The 24,074-nt window shown below is 42.5% G+C and overlaps 1 protein-coding gene across 1 annotated transcript in view; it reads left to right on the top strand.

The window, feature by feature from the left end:
• The window catches only part of EPHA5 (EPH receptor A5), a 123,426-nt gene that overhangs the window by 37,308 nt on the left and 62,044 nt on the right, over positions 1 to 24,074 (top strand). The window contains exon 4 of the mRNA XM_070729368.1: positions 20,813 to 21,148. Coding sequence (XP_070585469.1) covers positions 20,813 to 21,148 — 336 coding nt within the window. The remainder of the gene's footprint in view (positions 1 to 20,812; positions 21,149 to 24,074) is intronic.

The following is a 24,074-nucleotide window of genomic DNA, read 5'->3' as shown; positions in this document are numbered from 1 at the left end:
ATTATTATTATTATTTATTAGATTAGTATGCTGCCCCTCTCCGTAGACTCGGGGCGACTCACAACAAAATATTGCTCCTGTAGACCAATTGGGAGCCAGTGCAGCTCACAATATGTTGATGTGTAACAGCTCGTGCAGTTGCATTCTGTATCAATTGTAGTCCTTGAATGCTTTTTAAGGGTAACCCCATGTAGAGTTTGTTATAATAACTGAGCCGTGAGGTGATAAGGGCATGAGTGACCATGAGAAGAGACTCATGATCCAAATAGGATCACAACTGATGCACTAGGCAAACTTGTGAAAAGGTCCCCCTAGCTACAGCCAAGATGTGTTGTTCTAATCTCAGGGTCTAGGAGGACACCAGATTGCAAACTCATTCTAAGGGGGTTAATATTCTACCCCTGAACTAAGGATGGACAGATAGTGTAGTCCTTTGGAGGCAGTACTCATAGCCATTCAGTCTTGTTGGGGTTGAGCTTGAGCTCATGAACTCCCATCCAGACCCTCACAGCCTCCAGCCACCAGCACATCACATCTACCACTTCACTGGACTGGCATGGGGTGAAGATGTAAAGCTGGGTATCATCAGTATATTGCTGATACATCACCCCATGCCATCGGATGATCTTACCCAGTGGTTTCATATAGATGTTAAATACGAGAGGGTAGAAAACCGGGCCCTGTGGCACCTCACAATCTCTGTCCCCCTGTCAACACCCACTGCAATTGACCGGAAAGATAGAAGGAGAACCATTGTAATATGATTCTTCCCACCCCGAACTCCCCTAGTCATTGCAGAAAGATACAATTATCAATGGTATCAAAAGCCGCTGAGAGGTCAAGGAGTACCAGAATAGAGGAGTGACCCCAACCCCGGGCTCTCCAGAGGTCAGTGTGACTAAAACAGTAGCAGTCATCTATACTGTAACCAGGCCTGAAACCTGAGTGTTAAGGGTCTAGTTAAGGGTAATCGGTTTCATCCAATGCCTATACGATTTGGAGCACCACTGTTATGAGCACTCCTTGTCCACCTCTGGTAATGTCAGATTCTCCACTGCATCTGGAAGGAGAGTCCAACATGGGTAATTCACCAATCTTATTGGTAGAGACTGAGTTAATTTAAATATTTAAATATGAGGTAGTCACCGCCCCTTAGCAGCCCCCAATACCTCAGTTTTAAAAACTCAGTCTAAGTGTAGAGACTGTTGAGTTTTCTTCTGTGTAATAAAAGTGTTTAATTTAATATCACTGTTCTTAATAATAATTTTTCTTTCTCTCTTTGTTCCTTTCTCCCTTTCTACAGGACTGGCTGGAATGAAGAGAGGATCCGGACGGGGTCTCTGCCCTCCGCGGGCACCCCCCCCACCATTCTTCTCCTTGGGTTTCCCTTCCCTCAGCGGGTACTATGCCAATCAAGGAGCGACTCAGCCTGGGGTCACTGGCCTCAGCGGCCAAACCCGGCTGCCAGCCGAAGGTGAGGGGGTCAGCCCCCCTCACTGGGAGGCTTGGAAATTGCCGCCGTTTGTATAATGAGGAAAGGACCTGGCTCAGGGCCAGCGCCTCTCAGCTGTTCGGCGCTAAATAATAAAGCGCCGCCGCCGCCGCCGGAGACGCCGCGGGAGCCGACGATTCATCCAGGCTCGGATCGGCGAAATAGGACCTGGCTGCAAGGCTGCAGGGCTGACCTCCTCACTAGGGAATAATTTCCTGAGGGGGGATAAGGCGACTGGGATCGCGGCGGCTGCCATTTTGGCTAGGAATTTCCCGCGCCCGCCATTCCTGAAGCGGGTGACAGTTGCTCTCCACCCTAGCAACAGGGCGCGACCAACAAATGAGCGGCGCAGGCGTGGACTTCTGAAGTGCCTAGCGCCATTTTGTTGAGATCGTGTTACCGAGTGACACTTATTCTCAACGTGTCTGCAGTCTTTCGTTGAATAAATATCAACAGTGTTGAATTGTAAGTAAATATGGCTGATAAAACCCCTGAGAAGGCGTCCCCAACTGTAGTGCCTGTGGATAAAGGCAAGTCAAAGCCTAAGGAAAAGTCTAAGACCCAGGCTTCTTCCTCCTCCCTCAAGGAGGCAGAAAGGAGGATAAAAGCGTTGGAACAGAAGTTAGAGGCAAGCCTTTTGACACCAGGGAACCCCTCTTCCTTTCCGGGACCGCTGTTGCCACAGTCCAGGGATCAGCCTGTTCCACAATCTGGGTGGAAACCATCAGAGACTTTGTCAGACAGGGACTGGTCACCTGATAGACAGGTTCCCTTTGGGCCTGCTCCTCTGGCGGGATTGCAAGCGAGGCCAGGGTCTGCTGCCCACTCAGTAAGAAGTGCTCCCTCAGCCACCTTCACGCCCACTGCAGCTGGGCTTAGGGTGCAACCAGACACTTGGCAGCAACTGTCACCAGCCTTGCAAGGCCTCATATCGGATGTATATACTCAAGGGATGGTAGCGGGGGGTGCATCAGGCTACTCCTCACCCCCGTCCAGCTCAGCCCAAAAACCTGTGGGCTGCACCGCCCCTCTCGGGGGGGGGGTGTCTTGGATGGAGGATCCTTCACCCTTAGAGGACACAGAAAAGGAATACGATTTTTCTGATGATGAGACTGCTCCAGAACAACCTGTGGTTGCTGGTCTCTTTAAAGCTCCTTTATTCAAACTGTTGCTGCATAAAGCCAAACAGGTAGTGGATTTGCCAGGTTCCACTAAAGCAGCAGACACCTCTGAGGAGCCTAAGCCATCTGCTGTGTTATTTAAGGAACCCCAGCCCGAAACTGAGCATGTACCATCATCTGACATATTTCGACAAAGTCTTAAACGTCCATGGCAAGCCCCTGCAGCAGCACAGGGATCTTCGGTTATAGAAAGGAAATTCTATACACTGGATGAGGATATGGAAAAGCTGTTGGAGTTTCCCCCCATAGATAAGCCTGTAATGACTTTGATATCAAAGGCCTTGGTTCCCTCAGAGACAGGCGACAGCTTGAAACCTGAGGATAGGAAGGCGGAGATTTTGCTGTGAAAATCTCATCAAATGGCCAGCTGGGGGTTTCGTGCAGCCACTGCAGCTTCCTTTTTTAATCGGGCCTCCATTATGTGGCTGCAGGAGGTGCAAGCCCGCCTTGGGCCTGAGGACGGCAGATTGCGCCAGGACATAAGTAAGCTGCTGGCAGCGGCGGAGTTTTCGGCGGATGCCACCCTCCACGCAGCTAAATTTTCCGCCCGTGGGATGGCAACGACTTTGGCTTCCAGGCGTCTCCTCTGGTTGCGTAGTTGGCCAGCTGACCTCAAATCCAAGTGGAACTTGGCCTCATCTCCATACCAGGGGGAAAAACTTTTTGGGGAGGCCTTGGACCCTGTCCTCATTGAGGATAAGGACAAAAGAAAGACCCTGCCTAGAGCATATCGGCGCCAGGAGCGTAGGCCTAATCCCTACAATCGACGTCAGCCATTTCGGTGGGACTCGTCCTTGTCTGCAGGGCAGAGCAATAGACCGTACACACAGACCCAGTATGGCCAGCCCACCTTTCGAGGGGACCGTGTGGCCTTTCAGGATAGGCCCAGGGGGTTCCAGCAGGCTCGGTGTCCATTCAGAGGGAACCAAAGGGGCTTCAGGTGCACAAAATGACTTGACTGCCTCTCAGCCCATAGGAGGCAAACTTCAAAGATTCAGTGCCTCTTGGAGGAGTACCTCCACCGACAAATGGGCTATAGCAACCATATCACGAGGACTGCGCCTGGAGTTTCTGCAGCCCCCGCCAAACCGATTTGTGACTTGTCCGCTAATTCGAAACCCAACCAAACAACGTCATCTGCAACTGGAGATAACTCATCTTCTCCAGATTCAAGCGATAGAGATGGTGCCCGAGCATGCCAAGGGCACAGGGTTCTATTCCATTGTGTTCCTAGTGCCGAAGTCATCAGGGGGGTTCAGGACGATCCTAAACCTGAGACTCCTGAATACCTTCATTCGGTATCGCAGATTTCGCATGCACTCCCTACAATCGATCTTGGCCTCTGTTCGGCACAACGATCTCCTCACCTCTATCGACCTCAAAGAGGCTTACCTGCATGTTCCGGTTTGGCCAGCACATCGTCGATACCTCAGGTTTTGTCTCAACGGGGTCCACTACCAGTATCGGGCCATGCCATTCGGCCTGTCTTCGGCACCCCGTACATTTACGAAGCTGATGGACATTCTGACAGCACATCTCAGGGCCCAGTCTATAAGGGTGATGGCGTACTTGGACGACATAATCGTTATGTCCAAGTCTATGGCCCAAGCGCAGCACGATCTAGCGCTCACGAGGCAAACTCTGCAATGCCATGGGTATACCATCAACGAGGAGAAGAGTCACCTTCATCCTACCACGTCAATCCAACATCTGGGCTCCATCATAGACACCGCAAAAGACACCGTTTCTCTAACACCGGAAAGGGTACTCAATATCCGGAGATTGGTCTCCACTCTTTGACGGCAGAGGCAGACATCGTTGGCAACGTTGTCCAAGGTACTGGGGACTATGGTCTCTTCCATAGGGATTGTGCCATGGGCCCGTCATCACATGAGGGGCCTCCAATGGTTCCTCCTTCCGGCCCAGAGGGACAAGGTGAGTCACTCGCACCGAAAGGTGAGACTCCCAGCTTCAGTCAAGCAGTCGCTGGCATGGTGGTTGTCCCCAGCTTTGATCCAGGGTTCTCCTCTTCACAGCCACGAGCGTGTGATTATCACAACAGACGTGAGCTTGTTGGGCTGGGGCGCCCATATGGGGCCTCATATAGCTCAGGGCCTGTGGTCTCAGGAGGACTTAACCCAGGTCAATATCAACGTTCTCGAACTCAGAGCGGTTTTCTTAGCCCTTCAGGCCTTCGCTCCCTGGGTTCAGGACAGGCATGTCCTGGTTCTGACGGACAACGTGGCCACAAAAGCCCACCTGAACCATCAAGGAGGTACCAGATCTCATCGACTCATGGCTCAAGCCACGGACCTCTTCGATTGGGCCGAATCTCATCTAGCCTCTCTTACGGCGGAGCATATTGCCGGGACCAGCAATGTGCAAGTAGACTGGCTGAGCAGGTCCACTCTGGATCCTTCGGAGTGGCAACTGGACCCGGCACTCTTCAAGCAGATAGTGCTACGATTTGGTCTTCCATTGGTGGACCTCTTCGCAACCCCAGCAAACACCCAATTACAGAGGTTTTTCTCCCGGTTTCCGACGCCAGGGGCGGAAGGGGTCAACGCCCTATGGTCACCATGGCCCCAGGGGTTACTGTATGCCTTTCCCCCCACGTGTCTCATTCAAAGGATATTAGACAAGACAATTCGGGAGGGGGTGGAAATGATCATGGTGGCTCCCTATTGGCCGAGACGGCCTTGGTTTGCAGACCTAGTAGCCCTGTCGGTGTCTCCCCCGTGGAGGATTCCAGATCCCGAGGTAGTGTTGGTTCAGGGGTCAGTTTGCCATCCGGACCCTCAGTGGTTCAAACTGACCGCCTGGCACTTGAAAGGGCAGGTCTGAGACAGCAAGCCTTGCCAGACGAGGTTATTTCCACCATTCAGGCAGCACGTCGCCCATCAACGGTAAGACTCTACCAGGCCACATGGGCGGCCTTCTGCAGGTTTTGTTCGGACCACCACCTTAACCCGGGGGAGGCTTCGGTTGTGTCAATCTTACGATTCCTACAGTCAGGGGTAGAGAAAGGGTTAGCCCCAAATACATTGAAAAGGCATTTAGCTGCCTTGGCAACCATCATCCGAGTACCCCACGTTCGATCCCTGGCACACGATCCTTGGATTAGGGATTTTATTAAGGGCGCGATTAACACCCATGCGCCTCCAGTGCACAGGTTCCCGACGTGGGACCTTTCCCTGGTACTCAAGGCGTTGACAGCCCCTCCTTTCGAGCCGATGAGGACGATTCCAGTACGATTGCTCTCCTTAAAGACTGCCTTTTTAGTGGCAATTACGTCGGCACGCAGAGTGTCGGAGCTGTCGGCCCTGTCTACGCGTGCAGACTTATGTATATTCCACCCTGATCGGGTAGTTTTGAGGTTAGACCCTACATTTATCCCCAAGGTTAACTCTGGGTTTCATAGGGCTCAAGAGTTAGTGTTGCCAGACTTTTGCACACATGGACAGCACCCTCTCGAGCTGAGATGGCACAAGGTAGATGTTCGGAGGGCCTTGAAAATCTACATCAGACGGACTGGACATTTCAGGAAATCTGAGCGGCTGTTTGTGTCCTTTGGTCAGCGATCAATGGGTCTGGCAGTGTCAGCTAGATCCATCAGTCGCTGGCTGAGGGATTGTATTGAGGAAGCTTACAAAGCTCGGTTTCAAGTACCACCAACCGGGGTGACAGCGCATTCCACTAGGAGTGCAGCCACTTCGGTGGCTTGGAGGACTCAGGCGTCCATAGAGGACATTTGCAGGGCGGCTACGTGGGCGTCTCCTACCACCTTTGTACGCCATTACAAACTGGACTCAGTAGCTTCGGCGGAAGCTTCGTTTGGGAGACGGGTTTTGCAGCAAGTGTGTTCAACTCCTGCGACCGTAGCTCAGCCTTTTCCCTCCCATGGGCAGTAATCTTTGGCATATCCCATGTTGGACTCTCCTTCCAGATGCAGTGGAGAAGAACCGTTGTACATACCTGAACGGTCTTCTCGATGCACTGGAAGGAGAGTCCAAACCCACCCGGCATGGTTGTTTCGCCAGGTCGCCGGAGTCTGGGAGCCTAGTTAAACAGTTATGAGGTTATATGGTTATTGTTCAATAAACAGGTTTTCCTTAAACTGGCTTCGTTTTTAAAACTGAGGTATTGGGGGCTGCTAAGGGGCGGTGACTACCTCATATTTAAATATTTAAATTAACTCAGTCTCTACCAATAAGATTGGTGAATTACCCATGTTGGACTCTCCTTCCAGTGCATCGAGAAGACCGTTCAGGTATGTACAACGGTTCTTCTGAGGAGGATGAGCCAGGCCCCTCTGGATACCTTGGGACAGTGGTGTTGCCAGCTTATGCAGAGAGTGAGAGTGAAGAAGAACGTGGCTTGGGTGAACCTGTGGAACCACCAGAAGGGGCTGATATAACAATGGGGGAGTGGTCTCATTCGGAGGATGAAGCAGACTTTGATCCACTCTTAGATGCCAGGTATCATAGATTTCTGAGAAGTCAACAGGACTTACATAATAAAAGGAAATAAACTTACAGCTTTACCTCTTAGGGATTTGATGTCACTTCCAGTCAATATAAAAGCAAAATATTTTGGGTAATTGAGTGTGGGGCTTCAACGCCGTTCATGGAAGATGTATGGGGTGTTTGAAAAACGCCTCCCCAAAACCTGATTTCTGCCTTGCTAAAAACTCTTCACCAGACGCTGCTTGAATATTCAACTCCGGTGAGCAGATTTATCTCTTCTATGATGAATTTCCCTCTCCTATTGCAAAGGAATGCAATTAGGCTGGAGTTGGTGACTTTCCCAGACCTTATCTGCTTTTCACCTCACAGAGAAAAGTACTCCCTGCCTTTTCATTCAGTCTGCTTTCACTTTATGCTGCCTTTTGATAATAAAAACTGTGATTTTAACATGATATAGTAGATTTTGAATCGGTGGTTTCATTCCGAGAGGCCATGAATAGAACAGCCACTGCTTTTTCAACAATCTTTCCCATAAAGGGTAGGTTGGACACCAGACAATAGTTTTTAAGGTCAGCTGGATCCAGGGAAGGCTTCTTGAGGAGGGACCTAACAACCCCTTCCTTTAATGGTTGTGGGAAAGACCCCTCAACTCAAGGAGGTGTTGATCAAAGCCTGGAGCCAGCCTTGTGTCACCTCCCTATTGGCTGAAACCAGTAGGGTCCAGTAAATAAGTGGAGGCACTCATTGTTCCTATGCCATTGTCTACTTAAATCAGGATCGAATTCATCCCATACAATAGGACTAGACTTACCCCTGTCATCTCGGTTGAGCTTGCCTAATCAGAGTGCAGGTCCATCCGAATCTGAGCAACTGTATCCATGAGAAACTGAACAAATTGCTCAGCTCTACCCTGTAAGGGCTCGTCCATTATCTCTGCATCAAAAAGGGAATGGGTCACCCTGAAAAGGGTAACTTGGCACAATTCAGGTGGACACAATAAGTGCAGAAAAATGAAAATATTTTGCTGCACGTATCACCACTAGATAAGTCCTAATAAAGGCTCCTAACATTGTTCGGTCAGATTCAGATTTAATGGTCTAAAGTGAAACTAAAGTGCAGCTTTAGCTGCAAAGAGAAGCAGAAGCAGAAATTTATTTTCTTGTGCTAATGCTGAAACAGGCTGCAAGGAGATAGGTTTTTAAAAAACTGCTTTATTATTATTCTAGACCAGGGGTCTCCAACCGCCGGTCCGCGGACCGGCACCGGGCCGCTGGGGGTTTTCAGCCGGTCCGCGGCGCCAGGGCCCCCTCGGCCTTTCCGCGCTGCCCACCGCCCACCCGATTTGCCCCCTCTGCTCCTCTGCCACCTCCTGCCTTTCACCGCAGCTCCTCCCGCACCCGGAACGCACGCCCTGCCCGCCTCACATTTGCCGAGAGGACTTTCGCCCCGGGCTCTCAGCAAGGGGGCTGCATGAGAGGCGGGGCCGGCGGAAGGTGATATTCAATGTCGGGGGCGCACGGGCGGTCTTGCGCGCGCTCCCTATCTCCCTGATAGCCCACTCGGAATACTGTATTCAAAATAAGAAAAGCCTTCGCCGGCAAAGGCTTTTCTTATTTTGAATACGTATTCCGAGTGGGCTAGCAGGGAGATAGGGAGCGCGCGCAAGACCGCCCGTGCGCCCCCGACATTGAATATCACCTTCCGCCGGCCCCGCCTCTCATGCAAACCCCCTTGCTGAGAGCCCGGGGCGAAAGTCCTCTCGGCAAATGTGAGGCGGGCAGGGCGTGCGCGCGTCACCGCTGAGAAGAACGGAGAGAGAACGAGAGTGAGTGAAAGCAACAGACAGCAAGATAGAGAGAAAGTGAGAAAGAGAGAGTGAGAGAAAGGGGGGGAGAGAAAGAGATAGCAAGAGAGAGAGAACAAGAGAGAGAAAGAGCGTGAGAAACAAAACAAGAGAGAAAGAGAGAGAGAGAGAAAGCAAAAGAGACAGAAAGAAAACAAGAGAGAGAAAGTGAGAAGAAGAGAGAGAAAGAGGGGGAGAGAGAGAGAAAGAGAGAGGGGGGAGAGAGAGAAAGAGAGGGAGAAAGAGAGGGAAAGGGGGGAGAGATAGCAAGAGAGGGAGAGAGAAAGAGAGAGGGAAAGGGGGAGAGAGGGGGGAGAGAAAGAGGAGATAAAGGAAGAGGAGAGAGAGAAAGGAAGAGAAAGAAAGAAAGAGGGATAGAAAGAGAGAGAGAGTGAGAGATGCTCAGTGAGCCTTTCTTTGAAGTTGCCTTTCTTTCTTTCTTTCTTTCTTTCTTGCTCTTTTTCTTTCTCTCTTTTACCTTTCCTTCCTCTATTTCTTTTCTTTCTCCTTCCTACCTTCTTCCCTCCCTCCCTCCAGTCCTTCCTCTCTTACTCTCCCCTTTCATAAGTTTCCTTGCTTCCTTCCTCTGTTCCTGTCCCTTCCCTCTTTCCTTCTTTCTTCCTTCCTTCCTTCCTTTCCTCCCTTCCTTTCCTCCCTCCATTTCTTGCTTTCCTTTTCCTTCCTCCCTTCTTTCCTCCCTCATTCCCTTCTTTCACTCCTTCCTCTCTTACTCTCCCCTTTCACACCTTTCTTTGCTTCTTTGCACCCTTCTTCTGTTCCTGTACCTTCCCTCTTTCCTTCCTTCCTTCCCACCCTCCGTCCATTCATTCACCCATTCCTCTCTTGATCGCCCCTTTTACGGCGCCGCTGACAGCTAGCTCCCCCCCCCCCACCGGGCCATGGAAAACTGGTCTAGTTGAAAGCCGGTCCCTGGTGCAAAAAAGGTTGGGGACCTCTGTTCTAGACAACTTAACAAAATGAAGAACCTTTTTAAAATAAATGTTTGATCTGAAGAGACCCAGTTCTATTGTATAATAATATTAAATAATAGAGAATAATTTATACTTCAAGAAAGCCACATCAATTTTAAAGATCTGTAAAAGTATTATCTGAAATTTAACAATGTCCTGTTTTATTGATTGACTGATTGACTGACTGACTGATAGATAGAAAAATAGATAGATAGAAAGATAGAAAAATAGATAGATAGAAATAGATACAGGATAGATAGATAGATATAAATAGAAAGATAGATAGACAGACAGACAGATAGAAAAATAGATAGATAGATAGAAATAGATACAGATAGATAGATAGATAGATAGATAGATAGATAGAAAAATAGATAGATAGATAGATAGAAATAGATACAGATAGATAGATAGATAGATAGATAGATATAGATAGAAAGATAGATAGACAGACAGACAGACAGATAGAAAAATAGATAGATAGATAGATAGATAGAAATAGATACAGATAGATAGATAGAAAGAAAAATAGATAGATAGAAAAATAGATAGATAGAAAGATAGAAAAATAGATAGAAATAGATACAGATAGATAGATAGATGATAGATAGATAGATAGATACAGATAGATATAGATAGAAAGATAGATAGACAGACAGACAGATAGAAAAATAGATAGATAGATAGATAGATAGATAGAAATAGATACAGATAGATAGATAGATAGAAAAATAGATAGATAGAAAAATAGATAGATAGAAAAATAGATAGATAGAAAAATAGATAGATAGAAAAATAGATAGATAGAAAGATAGAAAAATAGATAGATAGAAATAGATACAGATAGATAGATAGATAGATAGAAATAGATACAGATAGATAGATAGATAGATAGATAGATAGAAAAATAGATAGATAGAAAAATAGATAGATAGAAAGATAGACAGATAGAAAAAGAATTCCTGTCTAGCTCTGCCTCATAACACATTATTAGATCCTATCCAAGCAAGGACAGCAACTACCACAAAATACCATTTTTTAAACAGTTTAAATCCTTTCAAAGGAGGGGGAGGAGAATCTGACAGCAGGGGGCCTTTTTAATCCGACTAAGGGTAATGCAGATAGAGCAAGGAACAGTTACTCACCATTGCTATTTCCCCCTCTCGGTTGGAGCAAATGGCTGCCTCATTTGCTTGAGGCAGGGAGAGGAACTACGGCGTGCCAGAGGGGACAAAAGCTGGTGCCTCCTCGCTCTGGCTCAAGCAATGGCGCCCTCGTGTGGTGACTTTGTCAATGACCCGAGTATAAGCCGAGGCTGTGTTTTTCAGCCCATTTTTTGGGCTGAAAAACTCGGCTTATACTCGAGTATATACGGCCACCTCTCTCCGAGGACTCGGAGCAGCTTCCAACAACAGTACAGTCTACAAATCCAATATTAAAAAACAGAACACATAAATAAACCCTTATTAAAAAACAATCACACAGCTCAACAGACCATACATAAAGCGCGACAGAGGGGGAATCAATTTCCCCAATACTGGCGACATAGGTGGGTTTTCAGGAGTTTACGGAAGGCAAGGAGGGTGGGGGCAGTCCTAATCTCCAGGGGGAGCTGATTCCACAGGGCTGATGCCACCACAGAGAAGGCTCTTCCCCTGGACCCTGCCAAACGACATTGTTTTGTCGACAGAACTCGGAGAAGGCCAACTCTGTGGGACCTAATCGGTCGCTGGGATTCGTGCGGCAGAAGGCGGTCTCGAGGGTATTCTGGTCCGATGCCATGTAGGGCTTTATAGGTCATAACCAACACTTTGAATTGTGACTGGAAATTTTTTGGCAGCCATTGCAGGTTGCGGAGTGTTGATGTAACATGGGCAGATCGAGGAAAGCACATGATTGCTTTCGCAGCTGCGTTCTGCATGATCTGAAGTTTCTGAACACTTTTCAAAGGTAGTCCCATGTAGAGAGCGCCTCGAGATGATGAGGGCATCAGTGACTGTGAGCAGTGACTCCCGGTCCAAACCTGGGCAAACGCCCCCCTCGCCACAGCCGAAAGGTGATGTTCTAATGTCAGCTGTGAATCGAGGAGGACGCCCAAATTGCAGACCCTCTCTGAGGGTAATGGACGGACAGATGGAATTGTCCTTGGGAGGCAAAACCCACAGCCAGTCCATCTTGTCGGGGTTGAGTTTGAGCCTGTTGACACCCATCCAGACGCTAACTGCCTCCAGGCACCGGCACATCACTTCCACTGCTTCACTGACTGGACATGGGGTGGAGATGTACAACTGGGTACCTTTAGCCTGTTTTTCCTTGTTTTCCTTCCCCAAAACTAAGTTGTGTCATATACCCCGGTGCATTTCATACTCTGAAAAATATGGTAATTCTGCTCATATTGGAAGTCTCAACAAATCTCTGAAGTGAACAGAAGCAACAACAACAAAAAACCCTCTCTCTATTTATTTTTGCAAGCTTGATTAAATATTTTCAGTTTATGCATGATAATCTGTTGCCAAACCTTAGAGATTAGGAGTTTAGATGTGAGAATGAAGCATCCATCATAATAAAAGTTTTCTATTCTCTATTTTCTTAATTATTAATTATTATTTTCTTAATATTTAATTATTTTCTTAATTATTGTAAGCAATTCTGAATATTTAAAGAAACAGAAAAATAGTATATAAGTATGCATATGTATACATAAAGGTTAAAAAACAAAGTTGTATTTATTTAATTGGAAAAGGGTTACATTATGGATGATCTAAGACTTGTTCAGATAAGGTAGGTTACAGATCTTTAATTATATTTATTAGGAATCTTTAACTTACAATATACTTTGTGAGAGTATATAAAATAAAACAAATGTGAATATTCTCTAATGTTTATATTCATATTAAAATTATGATACTCAATGCAGCTGAACAAATTGCCAAAACAAATCAGAAACCTTGCTGAAGATTCATATATTTTTTTGGCAGCTGCTTGAAGTAATTTTCTGTCTCATTTACCCATATTATCATTTAATTAATTATGATAATCTATATTATTACTGTTTATAAATGTTTGGATATAACCTACAATTATCAAGTGAAAATCCATTGGTTTATGTAAAGGAAATCAAGAAAGTAGTATTAAAGAAAATCTGAAGGAAATCAAAGTAATATTTCCTCAGTCCAAAAATTATTTTGGGTGGCCATGCAAATTAAAATGTTTAATCTAACCTCTGCAATGCAATCTTTGTAATTTCTTGAGTATTTTATTGATCCTTTGTGAAATTCTTGTTTGTTTTTGTAAAAGTTTCTCTTTCCTAATAAAGTAGACTGTGAAACTATTGCTGAGTGAACTGAATGAAAAATAGACCATTTGCAATTCTGAAATTGATTAAATTGGTTGATTTTTTTTTCTCCCTGACAAGTCTATTGTACTTTTCACCCTATTCATAAGGGAGCAAAGAAACAAACTTTCATTATCTTAAAGCAGGGCTGTCAACTTGTGGCCCATGGACCAGATGCATTACATACTGGCTTCACCCATGCCCAGTTTAGTGCAGGGGGAAAAGTTGTGATACATAACGCGATGTTGCCATAATGTTGTACGTTTGACACCCCTCTCTTAGAGCAACAAAATGAAAAACTACAGAGGTTTAAACAGTGAATAGTGATATTACTAAAATAAAAATATTGAGAACTAATTCTCTACAAAAATTAGAATGAGTGAAGTGACCAGATGTCCTGCTTTTGGTGGGACAGTCCCGCTTTTGAACAATTTGTCCCGCAGTGTTTTTAAAAAGTCCCTATTTTTTGGAGATTGTGTTGGAGCCGGAAGGACTGGCTCTTCATCCTTTGATGCAATGCGATGACGTGACTTGAAGGGATCACCCAGCAAGCAGCTCAGCTTCTATGCTGCCTTATAGCAGCCAATGCAAAGTGGGGAGGGGGAAAAGAAAAAAATGAAGTGGTGGCCCAAAACATTGTCTCTATCAGCTACAGGTTGCTTCCTGTATGCCCAACAGAGAGAGAGAGAGAGAGAGAGATCGGCAGGTTGGAGAAGAAACCGAGCATGCACTTCCCTGGCATTGGGGGGAAAAGAGTAGGAAATCACTTTCTTTGACGTGAACCCCAAACTAACACTATTAAGTGGGGGGGGGGAATGCTGAGGTATGTGCCTAAGGTTTTTTGTTTTTGATCCAAATCTTCAGATAAAAGAAATATTTGACTTTTTTTCCCCATCCATGTCAAGTCAGCACTTGATCTAATCCAAAAAATTGAAAAGTGATTAGCATTTTTCAAAAGTGATTAGCATTTCCCAATAAATTACATCTGTTTCATGATTATTACCTTACAATATCTATAATACAGTTTCTAACCATCTATTAACATATGGAATTATCTTCTGGACAAAAAATTGTTCTACTGATCAGACCAATATGCATGATTCACCATTAGCCATAATTGTCCTAATGTCCATTATGTTAAAATATCTAGATGCAGAAAAATGTAAGAAAGAAATAAGATTCATGTGTATGAGCAGTTAAAAAAGAAACATGAGAAAATTCAGAAATCCTACTGAAAAGTTCTTGAAATACATAAAATCTTGAAAAAGTTAACAGGTTCTGACCTTATTAGTACATGTGTGAGAGATCACCAGAATCACTGAATACTAAGATTGCAAATTGAAAAACAAATTGAAAACAGTATGGATATGTTTGCTGAGAATCAATCTTTAGCTAGGAGATTTCATCATTTCCTGCTATTTATAAGCTATAGGGTAGGTATTGGCACATAGAGCCGAGGTGGCACAGCAGGTAGAGTGCTGTACTACAGGCCACTGTAGCTGATTGTAGAGCGATTCAAATCTCATTACCGGCTCAAGGTTGACTCAGCCTTCCATCCCTCTGAGGTGGGTAAAATGAGGATCCAGATTGTGGGGGAAATATGCAGGTTCTGTTAAAAAGTGCTATTGCTAACATGCTGTAAGCCACCCTGAGTCTTAAGGAAAAGGGCGGCATAAGAATGAATGAATGAATGAATGAATGAATGAATGAATGAATGAATAAATGAATAAATAAATAAATATACAGTGGTACCTTAGTTCTCGAACGCCTTGGTTTTCGTACATTTCGGATATCGAACAAAATTTTCTGCAAAAATTTGCTTCTGTATCCGAACAAAAATTCGGATACTGAACAGAAAATTTTGTTTACTATCCGAAATGTAAGATCTGAGGGGACAAGGTGAGAGGGAATGGCAGTCGGAATCCCAACACGCCCCTCCTGGCCACCCTCTTAACAGCCTCCCAGTCTCTACCTTGTAACTGCTCCAAGCTGCAGGAATGGTAGGGCTGGCTGCAATACCAGCAGCTTTGGGGGCCTCCTTTCCTCAGCGGTTCAGTTCGGTACCCCCAGGCAGCTGCACCAACTTTTTCCTTCCCGGTGGCGGCTCCGGCAGCTTCCTTTCAAGGAGCAGCAGCGTCAGGAATGTCACGTGATGAAGGGAAGCCGCCGGAGCCGTCGCTGTTGGGAAATACAGGCTTTGAATAGTGACAATTGAAATCAATGATATGGTGAAGAGATTTTGAAAGGCAAATAATAATATGCAGAACTGTTTGGGGTGGGGTGTAATAATTTTAGAAGCTGAAATTATTATTATCTCATTCAAAACAGGTGATATTTTGAATGTATACACATTTGAATTCAGTTGAATGTTTTCTACTAAATCAGCCAATCAGTGGCTTTGAAAATTCACCTGTAGAATAAAGGTAATAGCCATTTTTGCCTGTCTTCCATTTAGCACCATGTGATATTTAGAGATTTCTTGTCATGATCCATAAAGTTCCAGTTCAGCTAATATTTAATCGTATTTTCACTAATTTGGCCACTACTTTAAAGAACAGTTTAATCTATTGATTGTAGAACATTTTGCATCATAGCGATCTATATAATGAATATTCATTGAACCAAATAATTTTTTTGTGTATCCATAATCTACTTTCAGTCAACTATGCAGTGTAAAATACATGAAATCAACAGGATAACTGGCTATGTAGTAGGATAGATGTGGATGAGTTGATTCATCATTCATTCCAAATTATTGCCTTTATTATATCTGTTTTCTAAATAATGTTGAATTGTAATATGAAGACATAGTAAATAAAACTTGCAGCAAGCATTTTAGAAAAATTATGCTTATGTGGGAAAAGGGGCACTGGAGGAAGAGCAGTAGAGAATTGAACCTCTTTCTATGTCCCTGATTTATATTGTTTATTTATTTAAATGAAATTTCTTAAATGCCCGGATCCTTCAGAGGTACTCTTGGTAGTGTATAATTTAATCAATATAATAAAACATTAAAAATCAAATAATTTAAAATGAAAAAAAATTAAATGTAAAACAAAACTATAACATTGCCACAAGAGGGATCCATGATGGGGAGGCTAAGAATGGTTAATACAGGTATTGGGGGGGGGGGGGGAGTTTTCATAGTGCCAACCAGCCCCAGGGCTATGTGGGCTCCCGTGTTCTCCAGGCAAAGGTGCACAGCACTTTTGATGCCTTATGAAAGGCCAAGATACTGAGGACTTTCCTCACTACTGGGGACAAAATGTTTCAGAAAATAGGGGCAGTAGCAGAAAAGCCCTCCTTCCTTCACCTTTTCAGAGCTCGTGTTGGAATTATGTTATTTGAATTGCACCATGTCTTTTCTCTAAAAAAGTAATTCTCTCATCACTTCTAATTAAGGAACATTACAGAAGAGCATTACAAATCTACAGCTAATAAAACTATGTCATACACACTCTTTTGGTTAGTATTACTTTAATATGTAGTGAGAAATCTGGATACTTTCTTTGGTTGGCGATTGCTGTACACTTAGGAATTTCTATTTTCCTAATATCACATACTGTACTAGCAGCTATGAAGTTTGTTACAATCATAGAAAATAATGCAGACCCAATATAGCAAATCACCAGATTAATTAAATGTAAATAAAAATACGGAAATGTTAAATGTATATCTAAAGTTACAATACTAGTGTCATTATGTAGAGTTAATTCTAAAACAGACAGGCACCTATATCATTCTCAATTGAAATCAACAGAATTAAAATGGCTACTTGATAACCAATGTAAGAGAATGCTCATCCATCAGTCTTAAAAAACTATCCACCATAGAGCCCACAATTCTCCTCCAATTTTAAAACCATCTTTCAATCCCCCTAACCCACCCACACCCAAATTCATATTCCAAAAATAGTAAAAAGTGCATAAACTAGTCTTACTGCTTTGCTAGCTTAGAACTAGTCTGTTTCACCATATTTTGCCCAGACTGTGATTTCTTGATTTGTTTATAGATATCTCCTAAGGACAAAGAAATTTACTGGAATTGTCATTTTCCTTAGGATGCTCCACAGCTTGATAGTTTGACAGATCAGAAAGATCTATAATCAACAAAGCAATTACTGATTACTGATATCTTGTTTTTTAGTTTTCATACATCAGCAATAATGTCTGTATTCCATGGCCACACTAAAACCAACTCAATCTAACATTTCCTCTCCCTGCATGGTTCTAGTCTGCCTTGGATGATCTTAAAACCTATTTTGCTAGCATCTATAATTAACGATATTACACAATAATTTATATATTCTGTTAAGTCTCCTTTCTTTGATAAACCTTTGATAAACCTTTTTCAAGTTGAACCCTAACTGCTCAATTTTGCAGGCATAGTTTGCTTAGAACTGCTATATATTCTCCTATTATTTGACATATTTCTGTAGTTATTCCATTTATTTCTGTAGTCTATTGACTTAATAATGACTAAAATATTGGTCTAACTTCATCTTAATATTACAGGTTCCTATAAATAAATAATTAGTGTTAAGGATATTAATATCAACACTATACTGGATTTCAATGCAGTATTTGCTTCTTTGATCTTTTTAGAATCAATGATTTTAGTATACCAGTTTATGGTTGAAATCTCCTTCTGAGTTAAGACTTTCTGTTTTTCCCATTCTAAATCTGACATCTTTACAAATATTGTTGTAATATTGTTTCTTACTTTTTCTAAAAGATCTTTGAAATTTTGGGTGACATTCTTTCCTGAAATCTTTGACTTTCTTGGTTTGGTTTCTTTTCATTTCTTGGTAAACAGCTATAGCCAGGGGGACCTTTGTACACTTTCACCTGGTACACTAATTGCTACCCTATTTGGATTGCAAGGCTCTCCTCATAGTCAATCATGCCCTTGTTACCTCACGGTTAGACTATTGTAACACACTCTACATGGGACTAACCTTGGTCCCAATCAGAGGATTAAGGAGACATTAGAGTGGAGGAGCCACTCTTAGATGTTCGATTCAGGAGGTTACAGAGCAGACAACAGCACTTGTATGGTAAAAGGAAATAGCTTTACCTCTAGGGGTTTTGATGACACTTCCAGCAAGTATAAAAGCAAAGGATTCTGGGTGGGGTTTCAGTATTGCTTCATGGACACTGTGTTAGAGTTGAGGTGTTTGAAAATGCCCCCCTAAAAACCCGATTTTCTGCATTGCTAAAACTGTTTGCCAGACTCTGGATGACTGTTAGAAATGGTGAGCTGAATTTTACCCTCTATGCTTCATATCCTGTCTTATCTCTGGAATGTAATTAGGCTGAAGTTGACACCTTTCCTGGAAGCTAATCTGATCTCTTAGCAGCAGAGAAAAATCCTCCCTGAAACTGTTTTCTGCTTATATTTTTCCAAATAAAATGGGTGATTTAAAGCTGAAAATAGTGGGTTTGCCGTTTGCTTCAATTTGAAAGCCCAGGAACAAAACAATGTTAAAATATTTAATAAATGATGGATAAATGATTGATCCTGCATCTTCAATATAAATATAAATAAAGAACCTTTTAGAATGTTGAATTATAACAAATTATTTTAACATCACTATTATCAAAGGAAACCTGGATCCGAGTGCTTAATGCTAACAATCTTCTTAGCATTTGTTAACTTCTGTTGTGAACATGCATTCTTTTACTTCCTTTATGTCTTGTTATTTTAGCTACAGCTTAGAATTACAGGCATCCATTTGATTCTAGGTAAATTTGATAAATTGATCGTTAGGAAACATGTAAATCTGGTCCCATGTTTAATTTATTCCAATGTATCCTCACAAGACACTACTATTTTATGAGTACAGTGGTACCTCTACTTAAAAACTTAATTCGTTCCATGACCAGGTTCTTAAGTAGAAAGGTTTGTAAGTAGAAGCAATTTTTCCCATAGGAATCAATGTAAAAGCAAATAATGTGTGCAAACCCATTAGGAAAGAAATAAAAGCTCGGAATTTGGGTGGGAGGAGGAGGAAGAAGAAGAAGAGGAAGAGGAGCTGAAGGAAGAAGGGGAGGGGAGGTGAATAAAAAAAATCCAAAACTTTAAGGCTTAAAAAAAAAGAGGGACTCTGAAGCAGCGAGGAGGAGCACACACCTCCCATATACCCGGCGCGAGCCTGTCTTCCATAAACTGTGCCAGAGAGAGAAACCCAGGTGGGCGAAAGGGGGAGCGTCAACAAAAGGCTCCTCTGGCAGCCCAGAAAAGCCCAATATGGCCGGGATTAAAGGGGGAATGGTAGGAAACTGGCTGGGGCTTCGTGCCACTCTCAAATTTCCTGGGAAATTTTTCCAGGCTCAGGTTCTTAAGTAGAAAATGATTCTTAAGAAGAGGCAAAAAAATCTTGGACACCTGGTTCTTATCTAGAAAAGTTCTTAAGTAGAGGTGTTCTTAGGTAGAGGTACCACTGTATATGCATAAATATTTCATGTAAATTTATTAGTAGTCATTACTGAGCCAGGACAAACATAATATGATCACAGCAAGATCATAAGTATTCCAAATATAATGAACAACAATTATGTTCAAAAGGATTTGTTGATACTGTTTGTTGGTAAAAAAATTATATTGTTGCCAATTCACTCTCAGTGACTCTGGTAAGCACAAGATAAAAACTCAATATAAAAATAATTTAAAAATCAATACTACTCCTTGGTGACAATATACAATACATTAGTCATCTGGAATTGTTGAGTAGACTTACTTTTCTTACTGCTTTCTAAAGTGCATGTTAGAAAATATGATGAAAAGGAATTAATGAGAAGGGAACCATGATAGAATTTTTTCTCTGCTATGCTGAATTCTAACATTTATTTAAGATATTAGGTCGCTGAGAATGCATATGAATTTTCTAACTTTTTAAAAAATCATCTTTAGATGTTTTGCCTTACCTTGCTTTAGTTCTGTCCCAATTGAATACCTTATGAGAGAATTTCTCTCAAGGAGTGTTTGTAAATTAGAATTTATAAACATTCAGAGAAACTGCAGTGTAATTTAAACAGAAAATTAATTGTAGAGTTCTAACAATTCAAAAACAATTCTGATACACTTAATAATAGTTCTAACATACTGAGAATAAGTAGAAAAACAGAAGTCTTCTTAACAAGGAAGGTATTTAGGAGAACAAAGGACAGGGTTGTTTTTGTGTGGGGGAGGAAGTTTTGAATTTATATCTTCATTGTTAAGAGATTTTCTTGGTTTGTTAAGTTTAAAAGATACTTTAAAATACCATGTTCTAAAAGAATTGCTAGACTGCTGGGAGGTTTTTGGATTTCCCATTATCTTGCTTGGAAATTTTTCTTGATCTCTAAGAAAAGATGCGAACGTTATGGATTCTAATGCTTTCACAGATTAGAATCCAATGGCTAATAGCTCCAGTCCTAATAGAAGATTTGGTTTGTAATTCTTTTATACAGTATTTGAAAATATTAGTTAGGAACTTGGGATTTGAATCTGATTCTTACTTTATTTTTCTCACTTTACATACCAGGACCCCCCTCTGCACCTCGGAGTGCCATCTCAAATGTTAACGAAACTAGTGTCTTTCTGGAATGGATTCCTCCTGCTGATTCTGGTGGAAGGAAAGATGTGTCTTATTATATTGCATGCAAGAAGTGCAACTGGCACTCTGGGCTCTGTGAGGCATGTGGCAGTCATGTCAGGTACCTTCCACATCAAAACAACCTGAAAAACACTTCTGTGATGATGGTAGACCTGCTTTCTCACACAAATTATACCTTTGAAATTGAGGCAGTGAATGGTGTGTCCGGCCAGAATCCAGCAACACGGCACTTTGTTTCAGTCAATGTAACCACAAACCAGGCAGGTAAGTGCAATTTCACACGGATAACTAGACTCTAGAGAGGGCATAAGCTATGATTCTTTTCAAGTTAGAAGGTGCATAACAGAAAACTTTCAATAAAGAGCATTTGCCCCTCTCTTCTTTCCTCTCTTTCTGGATTAAAGATGTTTCTTCTCATGTTAATGTAGCAGGTAAACAAAACAGATTTTTGCCATCAAATTCTCTTAAAATGAAAAACATTCAATTGTTACTACTTGTAATAGAAAGGATGATGAAATCTACATGTTTTCCAAGAGCCATTAATATAGCAGTTAATTTCTTTACAACTACTCTTTGAAAAGGAAAATTTAAAATATACTGTATTTAGCTCTGTTAGTTATATCTCTTCCATAGAATATCCCTATCAGTTAATATAAAGGACACTAGTTTAAACAGGTCATTTATTTTTTATTTGTTTGTTTGTTATTCATTTATTAATTCATTCATTTATTTGAGTTGGAAGGTCATCTAGTCCAAATCCCTGCTGGTGCAGGAGACCCTACATCACGCTAGTCCAATAGCAATCCAGTCTTTACTTGAAGGTCACTAGTGTTGGAGGGTTCACCACCTCTGCGGGCAAGCCATTCCACTGGTTGATCGCTCTCACAGTCAGAAAGTTCCTCCTTATTTCCAGGTTGAATCTCTCCTTGGACAGCTTCCAACCATTCCTCTTTGTCTGGCTCTCTGGTGCTTTGGAAAATAATGTGTTCCCCTCCTCCCTGTGGCAGCCTCTCGAGTATTTGTAGACTGCTATCATGTTGCCCCTGGACCTCTTCTTTGCTAGACTATCCATGCCCAATTCCTGCAACCTTTCCTCATATGTTTTAGTTTCTAATCTCTTTATCATTCTGGTTGCTCTCTTCTGCACTTTTTCTAGAGTATCAATGTCTCTTTTGTAGTGTGACCAAAACTGAATTCAATACTCTAGGTGTGGTCTAACTAGGGCCTTATAGCACCTCCCTTGTCTTGGAGTGTATTCCTCTGTTTATGCAGCTTAAGGTTGTCTTGGCTTTTTTAGCCGCTGTACATTGTTGGCTCATGTTTAATTTGTTGTCCACTAAGACTCCAAGATCTCTCTCACATTCACCGCTGTTGAGAGTGTTTTCGCCCAGTTTGTATGTGTGTTTTGGGTTTTTCTTACCTAGGTGTAGGATCCTACTTTTCTCTGCACTGAACTTCATTTTGTTTGTTTGGGCGCATTGCACTAGTCTGTCCAGGTCCTTGTGTATCCTGAGCCTATCCTCTGGGGTGTTGGCCACTCCCACCAGCTTGGTGTCATCTGCAAATTTAATTAATTCCCCTTCTACTCTTTCATCTAAGTCATTAATCAATATGTTGAAAAGTACTGGGCCTAGGACTGATCCTTGTGGTACCCTGCTATTGACTTCTTTCCATGTGGACATGGACCCATTTAGGACTACTCGCTGGGTGCAGTTGGTAGGCCAGTTGCCAATCCACCTTGTAATGTTGCTCTCTATCCCAGTTTTCTCTAGTTTGCAAAGTAATAGATTGTGGTCAACTTTGTCAAAAGCTTTGCTGAAATCCAGATATACTAAGTCCACTGTGTTGCTCTGTGTTGAGTTGGTCACAGTGTTGAAGAATGAAATGAGTTTGGTTTGGCATGATTTGTTCTTGACAAATGTGTTGACTGTTGGTTAATACATTATTTGTCTCTAGGTGATGGCAGATCCATTTCTTGATTATTTTTTCTAGTATTTTCCTGGGTATTGACGTAAGGCTGATCTGTCTGTAGATTCCTGGGTCTTGTTTTTTGCCTTTTTTATAGATGGGGACCATGTTGGCTCATTTCCAATTGTCTGGTAGTTCTCCTGTGAGCCATGATCTTTTGAAGATGTGATAAAGTGGTTCAGCGATGACCTCTGCTAGTTCCTTTAGGACTCTGGGGTGTAGCCTGGTCCTGGAGATTTTTACATGTTGAGTTATGACAGGTGGTCTCTTGCTGTCTTTTTGCTGATGTGGATTTGAGTTCCAGTTCTATATCCCCAGCTGTATTGTTGGTTTGTTGGTTGACAGCTTCTTTTTGAGTGAGGACAGATGCAAAGAATGTATTGAGTAGTTCTGCTTTGTCCGTATTGTCTGTTAGTTCTTTACCATCTTCTTTTAGTGGACCAACTGTTTCTTTGGGTTTTTTGTTTTTACTGTTTATGCGTTGGAAGAAACGTTTTTTATTGTCTTTGACTTTTATTGGTAGGCTTAGTTCATACTGGGCCTTTGCTGTCCTGATTTTTTGTTTGCAGATTCTGTCTGTCTGTTGGTATTTGGCTTTGGTTATGTGTCCTTCTTTCCATTTTTTGTATTTGTCTTTTTTTCCCCATTCAGTTTGTCTGTGAGGTCTTTGTGTAATCATGCTGGTTTCTTTTTGGATTTCGTGTATTTATTTTTCATTGGGAAGGTACTGAGCTACAATAATCATGGTTTTTAAAATCTCCCAAACTCCTTTGCCTTTTAGGGCTTCTGTCCAAGGGACCACTCTCAGGTTTTCTCTAAGTTAATTTTATTTTTACTGTGATTACTGTTACAAGATATGTGTTGTTTTCTATAATGTAGGTGAAAACATATCTTCTGACAAGCATAAGATCTTTATGTGAAACAAAAAAACAGAAACCAAGCAGAGTGCATAATAGGAAATGTTTGCACATGATATAATAAAAGACTTCTCATAGAGTCTTGTGCAAACTATTAAAATGCATGCTTGCCTTTTCTTTGCTCTATAATTTTATACTGTTACAAGTTTCTCATAAAATAGGATATTTGAGGACAACTATAATTGTAAAACAAAGTAGCAAGTTTAGCATTTTCAAAATATAAGTCATGAAATTGTTTTTCTTGGTTCAATCACATTTAAAGAAATCAATATCAATTGAAGAGCATTTTGTTGAATAATATGCCA

Source organism: Erythrolamprus reginae, chromosome Z (assembly GCF_031021105.1).
Source record: "Erythrolamprus reginae isolate rEryReg1 chromosome Z, rEryReg1.hap1, whole genome shotgun sequence".
Lineage (NCBI taxonomy): Eukaryota > Metazoa > Chordata > Lepidosauria > Squamata > Dipsadidae > Erythrolamprus > Erythrolamprus reginae.
This window is presented reverse-complemented; position numbering and strand designations above follow the sequence as displayed.